Source organism: Lissotriton vulgaris, chromosome 3_1, assembly GCF_964263255.1.
Source record: "Lissotriton vulgaris chromosome 3_1, aLisVul1.2, whole genome shotgun sequence".
NCBI lineage: Eukaryota > Metazoa > Chordata > Amphibia > Caudata > Salamandridae > Lissotriton > Lissotriton vulgaris.
The window spans coordinates 427,306,869-427,332,954 of record NC_141689.1 but is presented as its reverse complement, the minus strand read 5'-3'; the positions used below and the strand labels follow the sequence as shown (position 1 = coordinate 427,332,954).

The window sequence follows — 26,086 nt, the reverse complement described above, 5'->3', positions numbered from 1 at the left end:
CATCTCTTACACGTGGCCTCTGCACACATCCCACATTTACGCAGTCGCTGAGGGGTGTAGTATGTTTGGTGTAGGTATTTCAGATGTGTTATGCATAAGTTACCATTGGGCGATAGCAGTTTTATGATCGTGCACGTAGCCGACCATTCTTTCTCTGTTAGAGGTGCTGGCAGTATCTCAATCCAGCTTAGCATTGACTTCTCCGTGTCATAGGTGATTTCACTCTGTGCCACGGTGTACAGCCTTGACACCAGGTGAGATGTGTTTGTTGTAGTGAGAATCAGTTGCAAGGAGTTTAGACCGGGGGGTTCTGACGGGTAGCCTGAGTATAGGTCACGAATCGCTCTCTGCAGCCTGTAATACGTGAAACGAAATAGAAGTGTCGGGTTGCTAATGTAGGCCAAGTCATCAACTTGGCGAAAGGTTCCTTCGTTATATAAATCCCCAAATCTATCTATTCCAATCTGCTTCAAAATGTCCATCCCAACTTTTCCAGTAGTGACCGAAATCTCAGGGATGGTGCAGCGGGAGCGCTGGGGCATACAGCGGTAATTTATGTGCGAGTTTGCCTAGCATTCGCCATGCACGTGTGGTAGTGTCTATGCCATTGATATCCGCGGAATGCCGTGGTGGCCTTTTGTGTGTGATAATCGCTGTCAGAGGCACTGGGGCAGCATCGCCTTCCTCAACCGCCGTGTGTGTCAGATAGGGCGTTGGGTGATACCAATGCGCTGCGTATTGCGCCTGGGCACATAGATAATATAGATAAAAGTCTGGGACACAGAAGCCGCCCTTTTCGTATGGTAATGTAAGTGTGCGAAGTTCAATGCGTGCCTGTTTTCCTGCCCAGATTAGTTTCAACACTAGAGATGTGATGCGTTTGAATACTTCCTTCGGTGGTGTAATGGGAATGTTAATGAACAGACATAAAAATTTAGGGAGGATGTTCATTTTTACTATGGCAATACGGTCAGCCAGGGATAATGGGAGGTGGATCCATCTATCAACTTTTTCCTCCAATTGTGAGATCACTCTGCCATAGTTGGTACGTATGACTTCTTCTGGGTTCCTACTGTACCATATGCCCAGATACCTGGTTGGATCCGTTTGCCAGTCTAACGGGAAGTCGGGTGCATGCGGTGTTGTGGAATCTGTAAGAGGAATGATTATCGACTTGTCCCAATTTATTTGTAGACCCGAGTGTCTGCCAAATTTCACGTATTCTCTCAATAATCGGCTACGGTTTTGTTCCGGGTCGCAGACGTATAGGAGCATATCATCCGCATATAATGATATGTGCAGCGGCCCCCCCGGGAAGTGTAGGGCAGAGTGATTATGTGTCTGTCTTATAATGCAAGCTAGCGGTTCCAGCGCTAGCGCAAATATTAATGGTGACAGTGGGCATCCCTGTCTGGTGCCTCGGTTTATACTGAAGGGCTCAGAGATGTATCCATTAACCCGGACTCTGGCCATTGGTTTCGTGTAGAGCAGTGTGATCCAGGAGATGAACCTCATAGTGAAGCCCATCCTGTGTAAAATCGTTAGCAAATAAGACCATTCAATAGAATCGAAGGCCTTGGCGGCATCCAACATCACAGCCGCTGCTTTGGTTTGCGGATTTAGATAATGAGATAACGCAAATAGCGTTCTGGTGTTGTGGGATGTGGCTCTGGATGGAATGAACCCAGCCTGATCGGGTAGGATCAGGTTAGTCATTAGGGGCTGTAGGCGCTCTGCCAAAAGTTTGGCCAGTATTTTGGAGTCTACGTTTAGTAAGGACAACGGCCTGTATGAGTCACAAAGATCCGGGTTTTTGCCCGGTTTCAGTAATGTAATTATTACGGCTTCCCGCAGTGTTGGTGGGAGAGCTGCTTGCTCAAAAGCTGCCCCGTACATTTCCACCAGATGCGGGGCTAGCGTGTCGACATATTTTTTGTAAAATTCTCCCGTGAAGCCATCAGGCCCGGGCGCTTTACCGTTGGGAAGGGTTTGTATAATTGCTGTCACCTACTGTGATAGGTTGTGCAAGATATTCCCTTTGGTGATCAGATAACCATGGGATAGCTATGTCATGTAAATATTCTAGAGTTTCAGGTTGGGGTGAAGTCTGTTGAGCCGTGTATAATGATGCATAATTGTGAACAAAACTACTCAGTATGCCCTCTGGTTGCGTGTGGATCTTGCCTGACAAATCCTTTATCTGTGTAATGGTCTGGGGTCTCCTACCTTCACAGATTTTCCTGGCTAAGACTCGCCCTGGTCTTCCTCCTTCACCAAATTGTCTCGCTAGTGGTCGTTTGGTGACATATTTTAGTTCATCTGCGGCGAATGTCTGATGATCAGTGTAGAGTTTTCTAATCTCCCCCAGCAGTTCGACCTTATTGGTCCGTTTGTATTCCATTTCAAGGTTTTTCATACTTTTCTCCAAACTAGTGATCTGCGTTCTAATGTCTCTTAGGATACCAGTAGCAGTGCTCATGCACACTCCCCTAATTGTTACTTTAAATGCTTCCCATAGCGTCCCTGGGTCCTCGACTGTATCTACATTTAAGTGAAAGAATTCCTTGATGGCCTTATCTATGGTTTCTGCAAACAGGGGGTTTAACAGCGCCTTAGCATTGAATCTCCAGCTAAATGGTGGAGGAGTGTAATGTGGGATGTCCAATGCCAAGAGTACCGGGCTGTGATCGGATATAGTCCTAGGCAGTGTCTGGATGGATTTAGTCCAGAGGGCCGTGTTATCTGATCCCAGCCAAAAATCTATCCTTGACCAGCTGTGGTGTGCCATGTTCACATGTGTTGCACCTGGGGTAGTCGGGTGTTGCACTCTCCAGATGTCTCTAAGGGAGAGGTCCTCCATGATGTCTTTTACCTTGCCCCTGGCTTGTCTATGTGGTTCGATGGATGCGGGAGAGCGGTCAAGGTTAATGTCAAGTGCCAAATTGAAATCACCTCCCCAGACAATATTCGTATCACTAAATTCCACCAGATGTGTCCAAACCTCCTGAAAGAATTCCGGGGAGTCTTTATTAGGCCCATAGATGTTTACAAGGGTTAGACATCGACCTCTGATCCTACCCCATATAATCACGTAACTGCCATTAGTGTCGTTGATCGATCGATTTTGTAGTTGCTACCCTTCTTGATTAATGTCATATCTCCCTGTGAATATGTGGAATAATGTGCAGCATAACTGGCCTCTGCCCAACGAGCCCCAATATTTCTGTGGGAGTTTGGCCCGATGTGAGTTTCTTGCAACATAGCTGTCTACCTGACTCCTGTCTAGACATGCGTAAATTTGCCTGATTTTTTTGGGGTTGTGCGAAGCCCCTCACATTCCAAGTTAGTACATTCAAGTTGTCTCTACCTGATGTACCTGTTGGTGGTCATGGAATATACTTTGTGTCGTTCAATCATGTACATTTGAAATATCGTATATCGTGACTCTGCTTTGTATGACCTTGTCCCTTTGACTTCTAGTTCTATGTGGAGGTCAGCGATGCATCTTAACTGCACTGATCCCTTGATGAGCATAACTTCCCAACAGCCCCCCCCCCAACAGTCCCCTAACCCTCCCACTTCAGCAGCCCAATTTTGCCGAAGCCATGATCCCCAGTTAACTTCGTCAGACAACATAACTTTGTGGGGATCTCCCAAGTAGAGGTCCGCCGGGGGTGCATTGCGACACCCAATTTAGAGGGTGTGGGCGGATCACACCATTATTAAACAGAACATGTGTAGCTTCAGAAAGGGGGCACAGGCCCCGCATACAACATCAGTGACTGCCATTCCCAATCACCCCGCGGTCTTGTATACTGTTATGGCCCGTTCCATCCTATGATAAGGTGAGCACCTGTCATGTATATAGGTAACAACCATAGTGTCTATGCATCCTCTTATGTGTATCATAGTTCAGTGCGAATCCCGTACCATTTCTCACTATATAGAGATAACAGTGTACTTAAGTCTTGCCACAGAAAGTGTCACCCCCTGGAGTCTCCTAGGGCAATAGGGTGAGCATAAAAGGTTGTGTCTAACCACAGTTCAGTATCACTGTGCGCCACATCTTGAATTCGAGCGTGTTCGCGTGGTGTAACACACATTAGTAGAGCCCAATCTGTCCAGGCTAGGTGGGGTGCTGTCACACTCTAAGCCCATAGGCAAGGGGCGTTGTTAAGTTCCACAGTCTGCACTCTTCGTGCCCCCAAGGGCATTCTCAGGGTGTGTGAGTCTACAACCAGCACCATCCCCGGCCCTCCAGACAATCCGCACTCCAGGCGGAATGGTGGCTGCACGTGCAGTATACTGTACGAGATGTGGGCTTACCTTTTAGTCGGAGTCTGTTTGCTGGTCCTTGCGGTTCGGCCGTTTACCTTTGTTCACTGCCTTCTTCAAGAAGTCCATAGCTGCCTTGGGTGTAGCGAGAAACACTGGCTTGTCATCCCAGGTGATTTTCAACCGTGCCGGGTACAGCATGGCGTATGGGACCTTTAACTCACGCAGCTTTGCTTTGAATTCATTGAATTCCCTACGAGCCTGCTGCACCGCAACCGTGTAGTCCGGGTAGAACTCTAGTTTGTTCCCCTGGTGCTGTATCTCGCCCTTTTCACGGGCCAACCGTAGGAGAGTGTCTCTGTCCCTGTAGTTTAGAATTTTGGCCTCTATGGGTCTAGGTGGAGTACCCGGTGCAGGCCGTGGGGCCAGGGATCTGTGCGCACGTTCAACTATGAAGATTGGCGACAGTTCCTCAGTGCCAAAGATGTCCCTACATAACTGCTCGACATACAGCTCCATACGGCCGGTGTTGGTGGATTCCGGCAGGCCCGCTATCCTTATGTTGTAACGCCGTGAACGAGCTTCCAACTCCTCCGACCTGGCCTTGATGACTTCCAGTACTTTCCCCATGCCGGTACATTTTGCCGTGGTGGTGCGTGATTCGTCCTCCACATTAGAGATTCTAGTTTCTGCCGTGTCTAATCTTTCCCCCTGCTTGTCCAGTTTGGCGGCCATACTATCCACCCGTCCCGTTAGGTGATCCAGCTTGCCATTAATGTCTTGCAGGTTGACTTGTATGGCCTTCAGGATACTTTCCATGGCGCTGCCCTCCAATGGTTCCGACTCCGAGTTGTCCTCCGTCGGCCGCCTTGTCCTCTCGGTGTCTTCCGAGCTTCGAAAGTCAGTTTAGGCTGTTGTCTATCCGGTTTTCCCATTGTGTTTGGTATTTTCACCAATGCGCTCTCGGGGGAATGCTTGTCAAGTGATCTCAGAGCGGCGTTCAGATATATCAGATGAGCGTGACGTGGGGTCCAGTGATCTTGAAATATGTCAACTGTTTAAGAGGAGATGCTTAGTAAGTTCCAGGCGTGGTGGTACGTCGGTGGTAGCACACTCATGTGTCGTTAACACAATGTCGCTCGTGTGACCCCAATCCACGATAGTTGTAGTTAGGTCAGTTCGTGCTGCACTCCCTAACGTACTTTCCTGAGTGGCCTCTGCAGCCGTCCCCCTGGTGTGCAGTCTTTGTGGGTATCCGGAGGACTTTTCCCCCAACCCTATTCAGGCACCGCCGTAGTATCCGCTTCCTTGGACGAAGCAGCCCAGCTCCGTGGGGATATCCTTCAGCGCCAAAGCACAAGTGCCAGTGCAGAGGCGGCGGGGATGTACAGTTCCGTAGGGTACCTTAAATGCAGACTCGGGGCTATAGTGTTATTGGCATTCCTCTATAACTTCCCATACGCATCCGTGTGGAGACACATGGGCAGAGCTGAGGGCTCACGCTGAATAGGGCCGTATGCAACCAGCACTGTGCATTAGAGTCTCTGTCGCCTGGGTGCCTCCATTTTGTGTTTCGTGGCTACGCGCGCTAGTTGTCTTCCTCCCCAAGCATTTCAGCGCCTCTCTCCTGCCCAGTACCAGAACCACACACAGGTCGCCGACAACATTGCTGCGCTCGGATGTTGCACACGGTGTATTGATTTCCGATATTTCTCACCCACCGATTTTGGACATTGTTTTTTTAGGGCGCCAACTGCTGCATGCGTATGTAGTGTCACCTTCGCGTGCAGTGCCTCCCGGAGCGCCCGTGTCTACACCCGTGTGGGGGTTGTCCCTGAGGCTTCAGCCGGCTTGAGGCGTCTGCTCTCTGCGTGTTCTTTCGTGATTTCAGGCAATAGATACCCGGTGCGCCGATCTGGTGCATGGGCGCCGCCATTTTGACCATCTTGCAGATCGGCCCGTAACGGTCGTAGTTGTGCCCAAACCTCGCATCTCCCTTCGCTTCAACCCGCCGCTACCATCCAGCCCAGTGTATTGAAGTCACAAGTTAGTTTGGGTGCTGACCGCAGGGCCTTGAGTGCAGATGGGGGACTTGTTCGTTAGTCGCCCGGGGCTGGTGCCGCCATCTTGTTCATTCTGTGTCCCGTACCCCGGCCCTCAGATCAGCGCCCCCGCTAAGCACGTTGTAACGTCCAACGGGGGAGCAGGCGCTCATACCTTCTGCGTAGTAGTGGCGCGGGGCAACAGCCAGGCAGGGCCGCGAAGAACACCTCCAGCAGCCTCAGGCGTAGACATCGAAGCCGGCCGAGATGGCAGCCGCCATGATGGCTCCTCCCGATCGTCCGTCTCCCGCAGTCGTGTCGGGGTCCAGTTCGCTCGTAACAAATCCGTTCACCGTTCGTTACATGCAGTACACCTTTCGATCGTCGGGGATATGGTCATATCACATATTCGACCTGTTTTCACGCTGTTTTGTGTCGTTATTGGCATCCGCCCGGCGGAGCTGCTCTCTCTAGCATCCATTCCGCTGTGCGCCCCCTAGCGCCTCCCAACAGAACCTTTTTTCTGAGAGAACCTTGTGATTCTACCGTGTCTGCAGATAACTGGGGTACATTATTCAGAAACATAACAAATGGACAGGAAGCTGGAGTAAGATTTATCACAGGTGATGTATTTGGTATAGGGTACGATTCCCACACCGTCCCTCTGAATGTTGTTCGAGGGTTGGAGAACTAGCATTTCGCGGTGATTGATGTGGGAGCGACCGTAGTGTTCAGCATTATACAGTTATCTACCATAGTGTGACTAGTAATACCATCAATATTACGCTTTCCCCCTGTAACAGCAGATGGGCAGATAGCGGATTCAGATGACTGAGAAGATAAATTTGCAGGAGTCTGTTGAAAAGATACGTCGCAAAAAAGGCTGCGTTTTCACCATGTCAGAATTGTTAAAAACCCATTCTACGAACATATATATATATATATATATATATATATATATATATATATATATATATATATTGATATAGATAGATAGATATATAGATGGATAGATATCCTAAATTAGCCTCAGTAGAGGTAAGGCGATCATAGATAGGTGACAATTTAGCTTCCAGGAGATCTCTAATATGCTTCTTTAATTTGTCCCAAAAATCTGAAGTCACACGTGGAACAAAACCGGGTTCAAGCTCCCATTTACTTCCAAAGCCTGCTTGGTTTTTTTCACCTTTAGTTTGCCTGTTTTTTGTTCCTGCGTTTTGTTATATTTTGAAAGCAAAGAATAATCAATATTGCCTTTAGTCTTTTGTGAATATTTACATCTTATAACAGAGCATTCTGGGAACATTATAGATAGCATCAAATCGTTAAATTTTGCTAACGTGTGTGCGTTTTTATTCTGGAACCACAGTCAGTAGTGAAAGCTGAGCTCACAACATTTCTGTAGGGCGATCACCATATTAATAAAGACTTCACCTTAATGAACCATAAACAGCAGTTTGAGCAGTGTGAACATATAGATAGAAATCTTACCTTAACTGCAGACAATGTTCTTTCACAGATGCATGTTGTGGTATTGTGAACTGACAACCAAAGTGTTGTAAGGGTTGGGCCTATTAGCCTAAAGGACAAAATAAACATGTAAACTTGATGTCCCTGACCCCAAACATTATGTCCTGGTTGTTGGGCAGTAGGAATTCCACACCCCTCTAATTTATATAGGTTGTAGCAGGAAGGGGTTTTGAGAGGAGTGTGTATGTACGGCACCAGTAGCGCACAAGCCAAGGTCGAGATCATCAAAGTGCTGAATAGGCGCATGGATAGAGTTATTTGGAAGAAGTTTAAGGGAAGAGTCTCAGATCAGTGGTAGTGCTCCCTTGCAGAGATGTGTCCATATCGGTTTTCTTAGTTATAGGATAGTTGGTGCTGACCTCATGTCAATAGGGGTGCTTGTCCTGATCCTTGTAGCTGAAGCAGAGAAGGCGTGCTTTCTGGTTTTCTTTCCCTCCTTGCAGTATTTCATCTGCAGGCTGGTGATATCCAGACTCCTGGTCTGGCCTTGTACCCCTGACAAAGCTTGTTTTTTTCCCCCAGGTAAGCCTGGGGTCTTGTTGAGGGTTTTATAAGTGATACTGCTTGTGTGGAAGATGATCCGGATTAGTAGAGGGAAGTAGTGTAGATCTGTCATTTGATGTGAAGGTGATGTGTTGAATTTCTTCAAATCTTTTACGATACGTGCCACTATGTGTAAGATCACGTTAATGAGTGCTGCGGTGGTATCGGGGAGACCACTGAGCAGGCCGTTGTCCCTCTCCAGATGGGAGATTACTATGCCTTTTACAGTTACTCTGAAGGGATCTTCTGGGAGAAATAGCTTCACTTCCTTCAAGAGGGCCATTTTGGAACCAAGCTGTCGTGGTCTTCCTTGCAGTGTATTGCTTCAATTCAATATCTGTTTTGAGGGTGAATATCAGACATTTTGTTTGGTCCCTTTTTTGTGTATGAACCTGGGTAGGTTTAAGTTGGAAAGCTAGGCTTAAACCCGTTTGCTGCTGTTGGAAAGTAGGAGGAATTAAAGATTTTGAGCTTTCAGAAGCCAGTTGGCATCCACGATTCGGTAAGCTTGAGGCGGGAACTTGGTGTCTGTTTGTCAAATGAGGATATTTTTTTTTTTAGTAAGACAATTGGATATTATCTGCATACGATAGATCTTGATGCCCATGTTTTCAGGAATGGATCGGACAGGTCTCATGTCGAGGTTAAAGATGACTGGCAAAGTGAGTGTCTGTGATCTTATGGAACTTGTTCACCCAAGCTAGCACCAGTTTGTGAATTTGGATTTGAAACTTTACAAGATAGTGCCTGAAAATTCCCTGGTGTTTTCAGGTTGTTGATCAGAGCTGCATGGTCGACTGTGTTGAAGGCTGTAGAGAGTTCAAGAAGGACGAGGAGGCAAGGGTTGTTCCTGTTAAGGAGAAGAGTTTTGTCTGCTACTTGAATTGTGGCTGTCTCAGTGCTGCAGCCTGGTCTGAAGGCTGATGGATATTCTTGTAGAAGATTATTCTTGCAGATTTGCTCCTAAAGCTGGAAGTCATCTACTTTCTTAGTGATATTTATCTCTGAATGTATAATATGTAATACGATGGAAGGTGGTGAGGTTAGTAACCTATCTTTAGGACATGTGGGAATAATTTTTTTGTATGTGCAAAAAGAACAAGAAATGTGTTTTATATTCTGTCATTACCAGACACCAAGAACATATGGTGGAGAGGTCCATCAGACCTCTCATTTTCTATTGTACCTGGAGAAATAATGTACAATGAATGCTAGGTGAATTTGCATTTATTTTAAGTATCCTTTTGCATCTAATAATTTTACTTCTATTAATTGTGGTGGGTATGCCAACTTTAAAATGTAATTAAAGCCCCTCTTTTTTTTAAATTACCCACCACATTTAATAAACAGTACTTTATTGGCCTACTGATTTATTTTACTACTTTCTGCTACTTAGCAAACAGAAATTGCTGAATTACAGTTTTTGGTTTAGTTAATCTTGGAAATATACAGAAAGCTCTTAACACCTATCAGTGTTCTATAAACCATAAATCTGTAGCTGCATACATTTGAATGCCACCTTTCTGTTGTACCTCTTCTTGGCATTTTGTAAAACATATGTTGTCTTCTCTACCTAGCTCTATTTAGTTGTATTGTTATTGCTTCTATCAACACTGATTTGGTACCCCAAATAAACATAATGTGAGGTACCTAAATGGAAACGCTAATGAATATCTCACCTGGTAGGGCTAGTTAAGTATTCCATTCATAGCTATAGGACCTTAGCTCTATTTATTATCTGAACTCTTGAAGGCAGACAGAAAAATAGGAATTTTTACATTGCTACCCAGTATGGAAAAGAAGGTGCATGTAGTCAATGTGGCAGGTTGTTACGACCTCAAGTGCTTGTTCTTCAGAATCCTCTGCAGACTATCACATAAATTCCACATCCTCCCTCCTCCAAATGTGGTTATTTGTTTTAATTCTCTACCTAGAAGGACCAACGGGACACAATCGTGCAGGCAACTGTTTGACAATATGCTGTATGATCTTAGTGTTTGAGTATCATGTTTTACATTTATTACATAACAGTTAATTGTCAGAATCCAACCACACACACACCACTGTTTTATTCACCTGCCTTAATGTTAAAAAATATAGTAAAAGATTCTGAACGATTTGCTTTCACAGTGCAACAACAAGCATCATCATCTCTCTTTTTTAATGCTTTTGTACTTAACTTCTTTTAGCTGTTGTTGTGGATCCTAACGTGACAGAATATTCTCTCTCCTCATTGACTGGTGATACCTTGTACATGGTTCGTATGAGGGCGTCCACGGCGAAAGGAGATACGGATGGTCCTGAGCTCACCTTTACTACGCTAAAGTTTGGTGAGTTAAACATGGATATTATGAATGTACAATATTTTAGATTTTAATTTCATCAATTTAGATTGCAATTTGAGTATGTTTTTATTCTTTGTTGTTTTGTTTTCTTCTGTGGCTGAACTATGCGAAGAGTTGGTCACATTACAAAAAAAATTAGAGTGAAAGGGTCTTTGTCTCCAGCTCTTGTCCCCAATCCCAGTGAACTAAGTGCTCAGATCCAGGTACAGGTCTACTCCCCAAAATATACCTATGTCTGTGAAGATGGGTAAGGTTGTATACAAAGACCAATCGTTGCATTTAAAATTAAGAATTTAAGCATTGAGCATATGCTTTTACATTTCTTTAGAGACCGTCATACTTATCAATATTTGACAATATTGCAATGTTCTTTGAGGGAATATATCTTTAGTGTTCGAGGCGTGTGTGTTGTAGATACACATGCTTTGCATACTCCTGCCTTCTTGTGTTGGGTCCTGATGTTTGCAAGTTGTTTTTCTTCAAAAAAGTCTTTCCTAGTCACGAGGTAAGGTGACTCCTCCTTTCAGTGATAGTGCGCATGAGCATCTACTCCATTGTTAGAATGTTTTTTCCCGCCATCTGGTTCGGACTTATATTGCTGAGCTCCGATTCAAAACTATCCTTCGGGTTCCCCTCGGTGCGCAATCCACTGTACCCTAGTCAGTATTGTTATCATACAGGTTTCCCTCTGTCTCCGCGTAGCCATTTGATCGGGAAAGTCTCATTTTCGATCGAAAAATTGTGGACGGCCTTCAAGCCTAGCCGCATCAGTCTATTCTTCTGCTGATGGAACGACCCCATTTTAATTCTGTCCTCGGTGCCGCTCCAGATACCCTAAATAGATAGATCTACACCAAGTATGCAACTTGTGCCTCTCACCGGAGCACAAGGGAGAAAATTGTGAGGCCTGTCTGTCGTTCCGATCGAAAAAGACTTTTTGAGATTGTTTGGCTCGTCAACGAGAAATGCAGCGCCAAAGCACTCAACATACTCCAGATATCTTCAGAGAAGACACCGAACATGAAACCACAGCTGAGGAATAAGAGGCCTTCTTGGTCGCAGAATCCGATTCCGACTTAGAGATCGAATTGGTGTCCGAAAACATTCTAGCGGAACAGGTGGTTGTGAGTACTAAAACCCCTGCACCCCATAAGCTATTTTCGACTAAACATAAGGCTTCACCTCCATCTCTGCCTTCGGTCCTTGGTTGACACCCAGACGAGGTTTCTGACGCCCCACCCTCGGGCCCAGGACAGAAACAAGTAGTCAAGCCTTCCTGCTCGGGATCGAGCTGAGACAGATTGTCTTTGGGCCCCAAATAGTCCCCTCCGAAAGCCAAATCTAGTTCGGAGCCGAAATCCTCCATTTTGAAACAGAAGTCCACTATAGAGCCGAAGCTTTTGCTTAAAAAAAGTCTGCTTCAAAGCCGAAACCTTCCACTTCCAAGAACAAGTCTGGTTCGGTACAGAAACTTTCGGCCCCTACATCCAAAGAAGATATTTCAGATCCCCCGTAACCAATTTTAGACATTATGAAAGACAAATTGGATCCAATGCAGAAAAAAACAGACATTGGACATATATTAGCCAAAACGCCTTTCAACAAGGAAGGTCAGTTCAGAGGACGCTGGATACACGATCCCCCTTAAGAAGACATTGCTACAAGTCCTATCTATCCTACTTTCCCATCCCCTCCACCACTTCCACCATCTTGACCTTTACCAATACTGCCAGGCTCAGATCCACTACACATAACACCATAGGGATCTCCTCACACCCAGCTTGATTAAGGAGATGGGGATGATAACGATGATGACAATATTCCTTTACCTGCCGATCCGTGGGATGATTATATTATTGATCCACCTATGAATAATGATCCAGACCTATATCCTGCAAAACCTTCACTTCCAGATCATAATGTTTCCTATCTAGAGCTAATTTCTAGCACAGAAGCATATCATGGTTTTATACTGCATAAAGAAACCTTAAATGAAGTTTTTTTTATTTGGGACACTAGGGTCTTCACACAGAGTTAGCTAGAGTCTCCCTATGTTAAAAGGCATGATGAGACATGCAGATGACATTTTTAAGGACCCTGTTCGTGCACAAATTTTAACCCCTAGTGTTGATAAAAAAAAATATAAACAATCAACCTCTGCTCCGGTTTTCAATAAAGGACAGCTCCTTCTAGATTCACTGGTAGTTTCTAACACTCGTAAAAGAGCAAACTCACAGATATCTGGAGATGCTCCTCCCCCAGATAAAGAATCAAAGCTTATCAACGCATCTGGTAAAAGGGTTGCTGCTCAAGCTGCTAATTACTGGCAAATTTCCAACACGCATGGCCTACTAGTGAGATATGACAGGTCACACTGGGAGGAGATGGAAAACCTACTTCAATACCTCTCAGAAGAGCACAAGAGAAAGGCACAAGAGCTAGTCCAAGAAGGAAAACTTATATCTAATATTTCTGTTAGATGTGCGCTAGATGCTGCTTAACATCAGTATTCTCTTACGTCTGTATGTCTGGCTTAGAATTTCAGGTTTCAAACCAGAAACAAACATCATCTTTTCAGACCTCAGGTTGAGGAAACTTTAGAAAAAATGGAAAAAGACAATGATGTGATTAAATCAGTGGAAGCACTGCAATCTCCTTCAAGCAGAGGCTCCTTTTATCGCTCATTCTATAGAGCAGGGTCTAAAACGACATCCTCAGACCCCAACAATTTGTCATACAAGTCCAACACGCAACCCTCTTCCTGTAGAAGTTTCCTTAGAGTAGGGTACAATGGAAACAATTTTAAGGGTAGAGGTAAGGACATGTCAACACATAGCTTCCCTTCTCCCAATAAGCAGTGATTTGCCTACGCTTCCCCCGATCATCTAACACCAGTCGTGGGGCTCCTATAAAAGTTCCTACATGTCTGGAATTCCATTACAACAGACCAGTGGGTAAGATAAATCATCTAGTGTGGTTATTGCCTGGAACTCACTGGTACTCCACCGAACATTCCTCCCAGAGAACGCACAATGTCCTCAGAACATCTCACTCTTCTCGAACAAGAAATTCTCTCCCTGTTACAAAAGCATGCGATAGAACCAGGCCCTTTGCGGCATCAAGGCACAGGAGTGTATTCTCTATACTTTCTAATACCCAAAAAGGACGGCTCTCACAGACCAATACTGGACCTCAGGCCATTAAATCTATACAATCAGTCAGACCATTTTCATATGGTCACTCTCCAACAGGTACTCTCACTACTCCAACAAGGCGACTTTCTATCCACTCTAGATTAAAAGAACTTCCCATTCACTCTGCTCACAGGAAATATCTCAGGTTTGTGATTAACGGATAACACTTCCAATTCAAAGTCCTCCCATTCGTAGTAACCACAGCACCCAGAATCTTCACCAAGTGCCTCGCAGTAGTGGCGGCTCACTTAAGACTGGCTCATTCTAGCAAAGTCACACAGCAGCTGTGTGCAGCACACACGCAAAACGATACACTTGCTGCACGATTTGGGATTCAGAGTCAGCCTCTCTAAATCCCATCTCCAACCGTCCACAACACAAAAATATCTAGGAGCTACAATAAACACTTCAAAAGCTCTAGCATATCCCACCCCAGTCAGACTAAGCGCCATACTAGCCCTCATATCAAAATGTACGCCTCATCACACAATATCAGCACGAGTGTTCATGCAGTTAATAGGAATGATGGCTTCTTGCATATTTTTAGTCCCTTACGCAAGACTCCAGATTACGTCCCTTCCATGAGCGTTTGGCATGTCAGTGGAACCAGGCAAAAGGTCAAATAACAGATCTGGTGTTGGTGGACAGCCGCACACATCGCTCTCTGCAGTGGTGGAACACTCAAAATCTTGCCAAAGGGCGGCCGTTCCTAGGCCTGGTTCCACAGATAGTGCTCACAACAGACGCATCGCTCACCGGCTGAGGAGCTTATCTTTAAAATCATACTATTCAGGGCATATGGACCCCTCAACAAAAACAATTCCACATAAATTATCTGGGATTGCTAGTGATCTTCCTGGCACTAAAATCATTTTAACTCCACCTAGTAGGAAAACTGTCCTGATCCGTACAGACAACAGGACAGCAATGTGTTATATACAAAAACAGGGGGGCACACACTCTGCAGCTTTCACACCTACCTCAAAGCATATGGAGATTGGCCATTCCGTAAAATATATACCCCCTTGCAGAACACCTTCCAGGAGTAGACAATCCGATTGCAGACCTGCTCAGTCGTCATAAACAGCAGATCCGTGAATGGGAACTTCATCCTCAAGTTCTGCTTCTATTTTTTCAAATGTGGGGCTACCCAGAAATAGACCTGTTTGCCATACACCAAAATGCAAAATGCCCAAGATTCACATCCAGGTATCCACACCCATTGTCCAAAGGCAATGCGTTATGGACTAACTGGTCAGACAAATTTGCTTACGCTTTTCCGCCTCTCCCACTTATTTGCTTAGTGGTTCGGAAGCTCAAACAGCATTCCCTCAGGTGGCATCAACATGGGCCCGACAAACATGGTTCACAACCCTCTTGGAACTATCAGTAGTTCCTCATCAAAAGCTACGCCTCTCACCCAAGCTTCTCACTCAGAACCATGGAGCGATAAGGCATCCAGATCCCAGTCAACTCAACTTTGAGGTAACCAAACTTCAGGAGCCAGATCGCAATCTCCCGCCAGACTGCATGAACATCATTAAACAGGCTAGATGTCTTACCACTAGATCTTGCTATGCCGCTAAATGGAAAATATTTGTGATTTACTGTACCAATAAAAAAAGCAATGCACTAGATGCTTCTATTCAAAACAGCATCTTTTACCTCTTGCATCTACAACGTAACCTAGCCTATACATCCATTAGACTACATCTCGCTGCAAAAGCAGCCTATCTCCAAAACAGACAACATTTGTCTTTATTTAGAGTACTAGCTATCAAAGCATTTATGGAAAGACTCAAGAGTAATCCCACCTAGAATTTAACCTTCACCAATATGGAACTTAAATGTGGTCCTTACCAGGCTCATGGGTCCCCCATTTGAACCTCTACATAAATGCAAATTACAATTTCGCACCTGGAAAGTAGCTTTCCTGGTTGCAATCACCTCTCTCAGAAGAGTCAGTGAACTCCAGGCATTAACCATACAAGAACCATTTCTGAAAATTCATCATAGCAAAGTGGTTCTTAGGACTAAACCAAAATTTCAACCTAAAGTAGTGTCTCCTTTCCACTTTAACCAGTCTGTAGAACTCCCAGTGTTTTTCGCTCTACCAAGCTCTTGTAAATGTAAATTGATACTTGTATAGCGCACTACTCACCCGCAAGGATCTCAAGGCGCTTGTACAAATACCGCTGTGGAACCCATCCTGGCTTTCCCTGTGAGGCATCCACTCCTGGGCACCCCCAAGGTGGAGGCCAGGCATCCTTAGCGTTGTGGGGGCCGTTGTGGAGATTAAGCAAGCTATTGCCCAGAGATGCAGAGTGGGACTCCATGATTGGAATAGGCACCGAGGCGAGAATTATCAGGTCCGTGGAATTTTGAGCCCAAGACCCGCCGAGGCGGGGAATTGAACCCTGGTCCCGGGCCAGACCTCTGCATCAGGGTCTACCGCTCTAACCATTGAGCCACACTTCTCCACTTCACACGCTAGACGTATAGACGTAAAAAGAGCAATACTTTATTACATTGAAAGAACAAAATCCTTTAGAATGACTAAACTTTTGTAGCTTTCTCCCCACCTCATAAAGGCAATCCAATCTCAAAAACAGGGATTGCGAGGTGGATTGTTAAATGTATTCAAACATGCTATGCTAAAGCTAAACTCTCATTAACCATTCCCCCTATAGCTCACTCCACACGTAAACTAGGGGCATCTATGGCATTCCTAGGGAATATTCCCCTAGATGACATCTGCAAAGCAGCAACTTGGTCTACACCACACACGTTCAGAAAGCTAACGTGGGCCAGACTGTATTGAGAACACTTTTACAAACCATTGCAACAGATACAGGTAGCCACCGCTAAGGAGATAACTGCTATATAGTCTACGCACAAGTATACAATCCACAACTCACATGGCTCAAACTGAAAATGCTACTTACCAGTATGCATCTGTTCTTGGCATGTAGAGCTGTAGATTTGTATACGCCCTCCTTCCTTCCCAGTAACCTCTATCTGTTCCAGTACTATCTTACTTAGATACATTGCACATGAATATCATTTGCTATTTCTTACTAACTCCATCACAACCCTCCATGGCTAAAAAATCTGAAGATGGAGTCGATGCCCATATGCACTATCACCCTAAGCAGGAGTCACCTACCTAATGACTACAAAGACTTCTTCCAGAACAAAAACAAACTGCAAACATCCGAGCTCAACACCAATTGGCGTTCTATGCACAGGTATACACATCTACAGCTCTACATGCCAAGAACAGATGCATACTGGTAAGTAGCATTTTCCTTATCTATACCTCCTAGAGCACATTCCACTCGTAAAATATGGCCATTTTAGGTAACATCCCTATCTATGTATGTCATTTGTAAAGCAGCAACATGGTCCACACCACGCACGTTTACCAAACATAACTGGGTGGATGCGTTAGCACGTCAACAAACCAATATAGGCCAAGCGGTGCTGAAAACACTTTTTCAAACAGCTGCATTATATCTACTGTTTATCCACCGCAGTGGGAGAATACTGCTGTATAGTCTATGCAATGCATGTGTATCTACAGCACACATGCCTTGAACGTTAGTGCTGCTTACCCAGTAAGCATCTGTTTTGGCATGTGGAGCTGTAGATTCACATGTGCCCTCCCGCCACCCCGGGCACCTGTAACTGTTGCAGTTTTACTTTATATATATATATATTACATATGCATGGACATCTCTGTACTACACCTCCATTCTCATCCTCTTGCGGGAAACCAATCTAACAATGGAGTTGATGCCCATGCGCACTGTCACCGAAAGGAAGAGTCACCTTACCTTGTGACCAAGAAAGACTTCTTCGAAGAAAAATAACTTGCGAACATCCGTACCAAACACTAGATGGCAGGGTTATGCATAGCATGTGCATATATATAGCTCTACATGCCAAGAACAGATGCTTACTGGGTAAGTAGCATAATCCTTTTTTCTTCTGTTTTTCCACATTACTTTTGTTCATATTGTAGACACAATTGTGTCAGTAAGCAGGAAAGCCACATATTTCAGCGTTCTAACATGACCATACTTTTTCTTTCCCCTTAAGATTTTTACACAGTTCAGTATTCCCATTTTCCATCGAGCATGTCTCCATATTTAATCCCTACTAATCAACTCTCTTGGTACGGTGGAGCAGTAGTACATGCTCTACCTGCCATAGATCGCTACCTGATGTACGCCTGCCCAGATCTTCTTAGATCGCGACTGCACAGATAATTGCGCTCCTCGAGCAAGGCTTCTTGCTACACTCGAATTTGAAATTGTTAGAAATTGGGTCCCTAGTTGGCAGAGAATTGCACCCTGTCCAAGACAAACCTAGTCAGGGTAAGTAAGAAAGACAACATAAATTAACCTGCACTCACCCTCTAGTACCTTGGCTCAGAGCATTCAGGCTTACCTTGAGGTAAAGTATTTGTGCAACACATAAATTACAGTAACACAGTGAAAACACCACAAAAAGAATGCACATCAGTTTAGAAAATTACAAAATATTAAGCTAAGTAAATAAAGACAAAAACATTTAGAAATGTGTATAATTGTCTGTTTCCAAGGGTGCCTGCATTGGCGCTATGAGGCAGATTGTGCACTAGCACAGAGAGAAAGCAGAAATGCATCATATATTGGTAAATATGGCAGATTACTGCCCTCTCCCTTAACCACAGCACAGTGCAGCAAATTGTCTTGCTGCATTGTGTGAAAGAATGATAAATCTGGCCCCTGGGTTTCATGAGGAGGGCAAACTCCACATCTTGGTGGATTGTAAAGTTGCATAAAACACTACAAATGTATTGGAATTGTTCATTCAAATCCTCAGGATCTTTAGCCAATGTGTTTGAAGGCTGTGCTGTGAAATTTACCATCTTGCTGCAAGTTTATGCTCAATCATCTTTAGAAGTATCCTGGCATACTCGCTAGCTTTGCGCCCTCATACAAGATCTGTATTCCACCAGCTGCCACTGCAACACGCATGTGATAACAATTGCACTGTGTTTTATAAGGGTTCGAGGCATGTGGGCTGCTGAATTCATATCTGTGCATAGATCGCCGCCTAGTGTTGCGTCCGGATGATTGCACATTGTTGTCCTGGAAGAGTCTTCGAAGTATCACGAGATAGGTGGCTCCTCCCCTGGACTACAGTGCGCATGGGCATCGCCTCCATCCCCAGATTGTTTTTTTCCGCCATTGGGTTCGGATGTGTTTCGGTTCCCTCTGTCGGAATCGATAGTTGTAAAACTTTTCTAACTCTAGACCAAAAGGTCTTTAGGCTGTGCGTCGGTATCGTTTTGTTCGGGTTTTTGTCTGTTCTCAGCTCCGAACTCTTGCTACCCATCCGCGTGCTCTCGGCGCGGACGGGCCTACTCGACGCTCCAGACATGGAACGGACTCCGTTCAAAAGGTGCCAGGTGTGCACCTCCAAGTATTCACACCTCGATGTGCACCCTGTGTGCAACAAATGTTTGTCACCGGACCATGATGAGGCCAGGTGCATGGCCTGCTTGAAGTTCCGGTGCAAGAAGACTCTCAAGATTCGTCGGGCCGCTAGACTCCAGGCCCAGCTATCGGCAACATCGGCGCCCCCGCCGGACGACATCTTCGAAGAATCTGTTGAAGACGACGATGTCATGCGGGTTTCGGACTCTAGCCCCGCGTCTGAGGGGGATGCCTATGACGCGGGAGACGAGGACTTTGACGAAGCCGGCGACGAGGTAGGGGACGACGATGGGGCAATTGCCACCGTGGGGGACAGCTCGGAGGAAGAGCGTCCCCAGACTGACTCAGGGGTCAATCCCCTTCATGCGGCCCAGGTCGAGGGATCGCCTTCGGGCCTTACCCAAGACCTCGTTACTAGTCCAGCAGCCCCGCCTCCGGGCCCGGTCACGGACATTTCTAAGGCGCCACTCCCGTTAACAAAAACGAAAGTGAAGCCATTGGTATCCACTCCTCCGGTTTCGAAACCGAAAGTGAAAGCTGCACTGGTGCAAAAGGCTCTGGAGGCGTCGACTTCCAAAAAATTCAACATGGCCGACCTGAAGAGCCGTGCCAAGATGGCCGACCCAAGGGCCTCGGGGTCGACGCCGAAGACGAAGTCGACCGACGCGGCCGCGTTGGCCCCGAAGATGGTCGAGGTCGATGACCCGAAGAAGGCTTCGAAGAAGCGTCAAGGCGATTCCACGGCTCCGCCCGTCGGGGACAAGGACCGTGAAGTGTCGGCTCCGAAGACGTTGCCTCTCGCCGACCCGACTCCCGACTCGGGGAGATCGCTCGAGCCGGTCAAGTCCTCCAAGTCCTTGACGAAGAAGGTCGCTGAGTCCCTGCAACGGATTCGGAAGGACGCTGTGGTTCCCGAACCAGGGGATGTGGTGCCGAAGCACACAACAAAGCCCACAAAGGCGCAAACGCCTATCCGCTTCACCCTGCCGCCGAAGTCGACGCCGAAGGCTTTCGCTCCGAAGCATGGGGCAGGTGTGCCCTCGAAGCAGGTGTCGACGCCCGAAGCGGCACTGGTGGTGGCGAAGCCTCGGCTCCAGCCTCTTGCAGAGGAAGAGCGTCGAGAGGTCATCATCGACGCCAATACCGGAAAACTGTCTCTCCTCAAGAGGAAAATCACCACGGAGCCGGTGTTGGAACATTTTCGCATTCCTCTCAAAAATAAGAAGGGTTCTGCGGGTACTTCGGCCCCGATCGAGCCTGCCTCTCCACAAGCTTTAGAACATTCGCCAACGCGTTCCAACGCAGGGGATGGTGACGATGAGGAGGTCGAGTACAACTATCCGGCGTACTCGGATCCGGAGGAGGAACATGAGCCTTGGTCTGCCGGAGGCGACCCGGACGACCCGCAATCGGGTCAGGAACCGCAGCTCTTTGCTGCAAAGACCTCACCGACGGAGTACTCGGCAGCCTTCAACGCTTTGATTGAGCGAGCTGCAGCTAACCATGAGGTCGAGCTGCACTCAGATCTTGTGGATGTGGACTTTTTGTTTGACACTTTCTCAGTGGCTGAAAAGTCGGTCAAGACATTGCCAATGTTCAAGGGAGTGCTAAAGCACGCGACTGAGGTCTTCAAAGAGCCCACCCGGGCGCGTGTCATCAATCCTCGCATTGACAAAAAATATAAGGCAGCGCCCTCGGATCCAACATACATCAAGGGACACTTGCCACTGGACTCGTTGGTGGTATCCAACGCACGCAAGAGGGCGAACTCGCAGACCACTGGTGACGCTCCTCCCCCAGACAAAGAGTCTAAAATATTTGAGGCCTCAGGGAAACGGATTGCTGCACAGGCAGCTAACATTTGGCGAATCTCAAACACGCAGGCCCTACTTGCACGCTACGATAGGGCTCATTATGACACCCTAGAAACACTGCTGCAACACTTGCCTGACCAGTACAAGGAGGCAGGGGAAATGTTAATTCAGAAAGGAAAGCTCATCACAAACGCTTCCATCAAATGTGCGCTGGACGTGGCTGACACAGCCTCCAGGGCAATCAACACTAGTGTGTTGCTGAGAAGACATGCATGGCTTAGGATATCAGGTTTCAAACCGGATATACAAACAACCATCCTGAACCAAACAGTTAATCCTGACCACCTGTTCGGCCCTGAGGTGGATGCGACACTGGAAAAAATGAAGAAAGACACAGACACTGCTAAGTCTATGGGGGCCCTCCAGTCTCAGCAGTTTCGGGGTGGTTCCTTTCGCCGCTCCAATACCAGAGGCACCTCAAGGGGTCGGGCATCGCAATCCACACAGTATTATAAAAGTAATACCCAAACCTCATACACCAACAAGGGTAGAGGTGGCTACAGAGGCAACAACATCAAAGGCAGGGGACGTGGAAACAACAGCTCCAGGTCCACCACCGCCAACAAGCAGTGACGCCTTGTCACTGCCCCCCGACCACACAACACCGGTCGGGGGGAGACTCCAGCAGTTCCTGCCCGCATGGAATTCCATCACCACGGACAGGTGGGTCAAGTCTCTTATCCAGTACGGTTACTGTCTAGAACTTACTTCCACTCCACCAAACATACCTCCAAGAAGCCGTCCTATGTCCGGAGAGCACTTGCACTTGTTGCAGCAGGAAGTTCAAGTCATGCTGCAAAAAGGGGCAATAAAGCTCGTCCCACTGCCAGAAAGGGGTACAGGAGTTTACTCTCTGTACTTTCTAATCCCCAAGAAGGACGGATCCCTACGGCCCATCCTGGACCTCAGGCCCCTCAACTGGTACATTCTCTCGGAGCATTTCCATATGCTCACGTTGCAGCAGGTGCTCCCTCTGCTTCAACAGGGGGACTTCCTGGCTACGTTGGATCTAAAAGATGCATACTTTCATATCCCCTTGCAGCCTTCCCACAGGAAGTATCTCAGATTCACGATTCAAGACCAGCACTACCAGTTCAGGGTTCTGCCGTTCGGGGTCACCACAGCGCCAAGGGTCTTTACGAAGTGCCTGGCGACTGTGGCGGCGCATCTACGACGCCAGAACGTCCACGTCTACCCTTACCTAGACGACTGGCTCATTCAGGCAAAAACAGAGCAGCAGTGCGCCGACCACGTGTCACGCACTATTCATCTCCTGCACGATCTGGGATTCTCTCTGAACTACCCGAAATCCCATCTCCAGCCCGCCCATGTACGACAGTATCTGGGCGCGACAATAAACACTCTGGCAGCCACTACGCAGCCAAATTCAGTGAGAATCGCCAGTATCCAAACGCTGATCCAACGATTCAGACCCCAACACTCGCTTCCAGCGAAAGTGTTCATGCAGTTGATAGGCATGATGGCCTCCTGCATCTCCATTGTCCCGCACGCGAGACTACATATGCGTCCGCTTCAGGAGTGCCTAGCACGTCAGTGGACTCAGGCTCATGGGCAACTGACAGACCTAGTGTTGGTGAGCGGTCGGGCATACAACTCTCTGCATTGGTGGAATCCACAAAACCTTTGCAAGGGCCGACCATTCCAAGAGCCTGTGCCACAGATTATCCTGACGACGGACGCTTCTCTCCAGGGATGGGGAGCGCATGTACTCCACTACACGGTGCAGGGACTATGGACACTACAGCAAAGGAAGATGCACATCAATGTGTTGGAACTGATGGCAATCTTCATGTCCTTGAAGGCGTTCAAAGTACATCTGTGCAACAAAGTCGTGTTGATCCGGACGGACAACATGACAGCCATGTACTACATTCAGAAGCAGGGAGGCACACACTCTCCGCAGCTGTCTCATCTGGCTCAGAGCATGTGGAAGTAGGCCATTCAGAGGAACATCTTCCTCATGGCAGAGCATCTCCCGGGCAAGGACAACCAGATGGCGGACCTGCTCAGCAGGCACAGCCATCAAATGCACGAGTGGGAGATACATCCATCAGTACTCCAACCGTACTTCCAAAGGTGGGGTCATCCAGAGATAAACCTGTTCGCCACAAAGGAGAACGCAAAATGCCAAAGCTTCGCCGCCAGGTTCCCACACCCGCAATCACAGGGCAATGCGATGTGGATGAACTGGTCCGGCAGATTTGCGTACGCTTTTCCCCCAGCACCTCTGATACCGCTGGTGGCACGCAAGCTCAGGCAGCACTCGATGACTCTCATCCTGGTTGCTCCAACGTGGGCTCGCCAACCGTGGTACACCACGTTTCTGGAACTCTCCGTGGTACCGCGTCAAAGGCTTCATCTCACTCCCAGCCTTCTGACGCAGAGCCATGGCGACATTCAGCACCCAGATCCGCAACAGCTCAACCTGGCGATCTGGCTCCTGAAGTCCTAGAGTTCGGCTACCTCAATCTTCCTCCCGATTGCATGAACATCATTCGGGAGGCAAGGAAGCCCACTACTAGAGCTTGTTATGCGGCTAAATGGAAGAGGTTTGTCATCTACTGTGTTAACCACGATATTGACCCGCTAGATGCTTCCATTCAAAACATCATTTGTTACCTGTTCCACCTGTATCAATGCAATTTGGCGTACTCTTCCATCCGCATTCACCTGTCTGCTATGGCAGCATACCTCCAGAATAGGCAACACCTGTCACTTTTTAAGGTCCCTGCTATCAAGGCTTTTCTGGAAGGACTCAAGAGAGTCATTCCACCAAGGACCCCACCAGCTCCAGAATGGAACCTCAATGTGGTTCTTACAAGACTGATGGGTCCTCCCTTCGAGCCACTGCACTCTTGTGAGCTTCAGTTTCTGACTTGGAAGGTTGCTTTCTTAGTAGCAATTACATCGCTACGGAGGGTTAGCGAGTTGCAGGCGCTCACCATCCAAGAACCTTTCTTCCAAGTACATGCTAACAGGGTTGTGCTCCGCACTAACCCTAAATTCTCACCCAAGGTTGTATCTCAATTCCATATGAACCAGACAATTGAGTTGCCGGTATTTTTCCAAAACCCAGAGACGCTGGCGGAGCGGATGCTCCACACCCTTGACGTTAAAAGAGCCTTAATGTACTACGTGGACAGGACAAAAGATTTTCGCAAAACCAAGCAGCTTTTCGTTGCTTTTGCCACACACCACAAGGGAAACGCTATCTCCAAAGCTGGGATCGCTAGGTGGATCGTGAAATGCATTCAAATCTGTTACGCTAAAGCTAAACGCACTCTCACTATCCCACCAAGAGCCCACTCCACCAGGAAGTTGGGGGCCTCTATGGCTTTCCTAGGTAACATTCCCTTAGAAGATATTTGTAGAGCAGCCACATGGTCTACCACACATACTTTCACTAAACATTACTGTGTAGACGTACACTCCAAACAGCAGGCAGCTGTTGGTCAGGCTGTTCTCAAAACACTTTTTCAGACTGCTGCAGCTGGCACGGGCGGCCGCCGCTAATGGAGGGACTGCTATGTATTCTATGCACAGATATGAATTCAGCAGCCCACATGCCTCGAACTGCAAATGCTACTTACCAGTATGCATCTGTTCTTGGCATGTAGGGCTGCTGACATTCATATCGCCCACCCTCCTCCCCGGCGCCTGTAGCAGCTGCAGTATTCATATATTTATATGCTCATAGCATGGTCATCACTCACATACTTCACTCCATCTCTGCCAATGGCTAAAAACAATCTGGGGTTGGAGGCGATGCCCATGCGCACTGTAGTCCAGGGGAGGAGCCACCTATCTCGTGATACTTCGAAGACTCTTCCAGGACAACAATGTGCAATCATCCGGACCCAACACTAGGCGGCGATCTATGCACAGATATGAATGTCAGCAGCCCTACATGCCAAGAACAGATGCATACTGGTAAGTAGCATTTGCATTTCAACTTAGCACTCAGTAATTATTATCGGAGTTTGTACATTTCACAACAATTATTTTTATCTGTATTGTTAGAAAAAGGAATAATTAATAACCTAGAAAAGCCCTAAACACACTTAACAAAAGGACTTTACTGTGTTTGATGGCCTTTACTGTGAGCTCCAAGATCAAAGCTGCAATACATAGCTGTTCAACTCAGTTGGGTCTGCGCTACTCTGCCTTCTTGAGAGCTGGATGTTATGATGTCCTGTCCCTCCTATTTGAGCAGCCTGACCCTACTGCTGCACCTCCGGGCCCCGGAGGCTCAGAGGGTGCTCCATCGTGTTCCGCACTAGCAGCTTCAGCCCGGCACCAATGATTCTCCACTCACACCCCACCCACTTACCATGTATCTAGTGATGGCTCCGGACCGATGCCGGTCATGCCATTGTCACCGACCCGACACAGAGACTCCTGACGCTGTTGACCCCCAAGTGTCACCAGCCGCATTCTCATCTGCCACGACCTAGAGGCAGATCAACGCAGTTACCGGTAGAACCCTTGTGTCCTTGGTCTGTTCCTCAGCATTATCCCGAAGGGCTAGGAATGGAGGAAGATTGGGTAGGGTCGCTGGACCCTTTTCAAGACCAGCTTTACCAGGACATGGACTGGTACGAGGAATTGGGTGAGGCCAGTGTAGGAGAGTAGGGTCTGCAATCCTATGGTCACCCCAGATTTTTGCTTTTTGCTTCACTGGTTTACTACTTTCCCTGGCTGTGGGCCTGTTAATCAGACCCACAGCCTAGCTGTTCTCTCTCTCTAAATTGACATCCATGTACTTTAGGTGCATTT

General features: G+C 47.1%; 1 protein-coding gene across 5 annotated transcripts in view; it reads left to right on the top strand.

Moving 5' to 3' along the window:
- LOC147726593 (interleukin-6 receptor subunit beta-like) overlaps positions 1–26,086 on the top strand; it is a 527,141-nt gene that overhangs the window by 449,471 nt on the left and 51,584 nt on the right. For all 5 annotated transcript variants that reach the window (XM_086960647.1, XM_086960643.1, XM_086960648.1 and 2 more), the window contains one exon: positions 10,580–10,720. In XM_086960647.1, the coding sequence (XP_086816773.1) occupies positions 10,580–10,720 (141 nt within the window). The remainder of the gene's footprint in view (positions 1–10,579; positions 10,721–26,086) is intronic.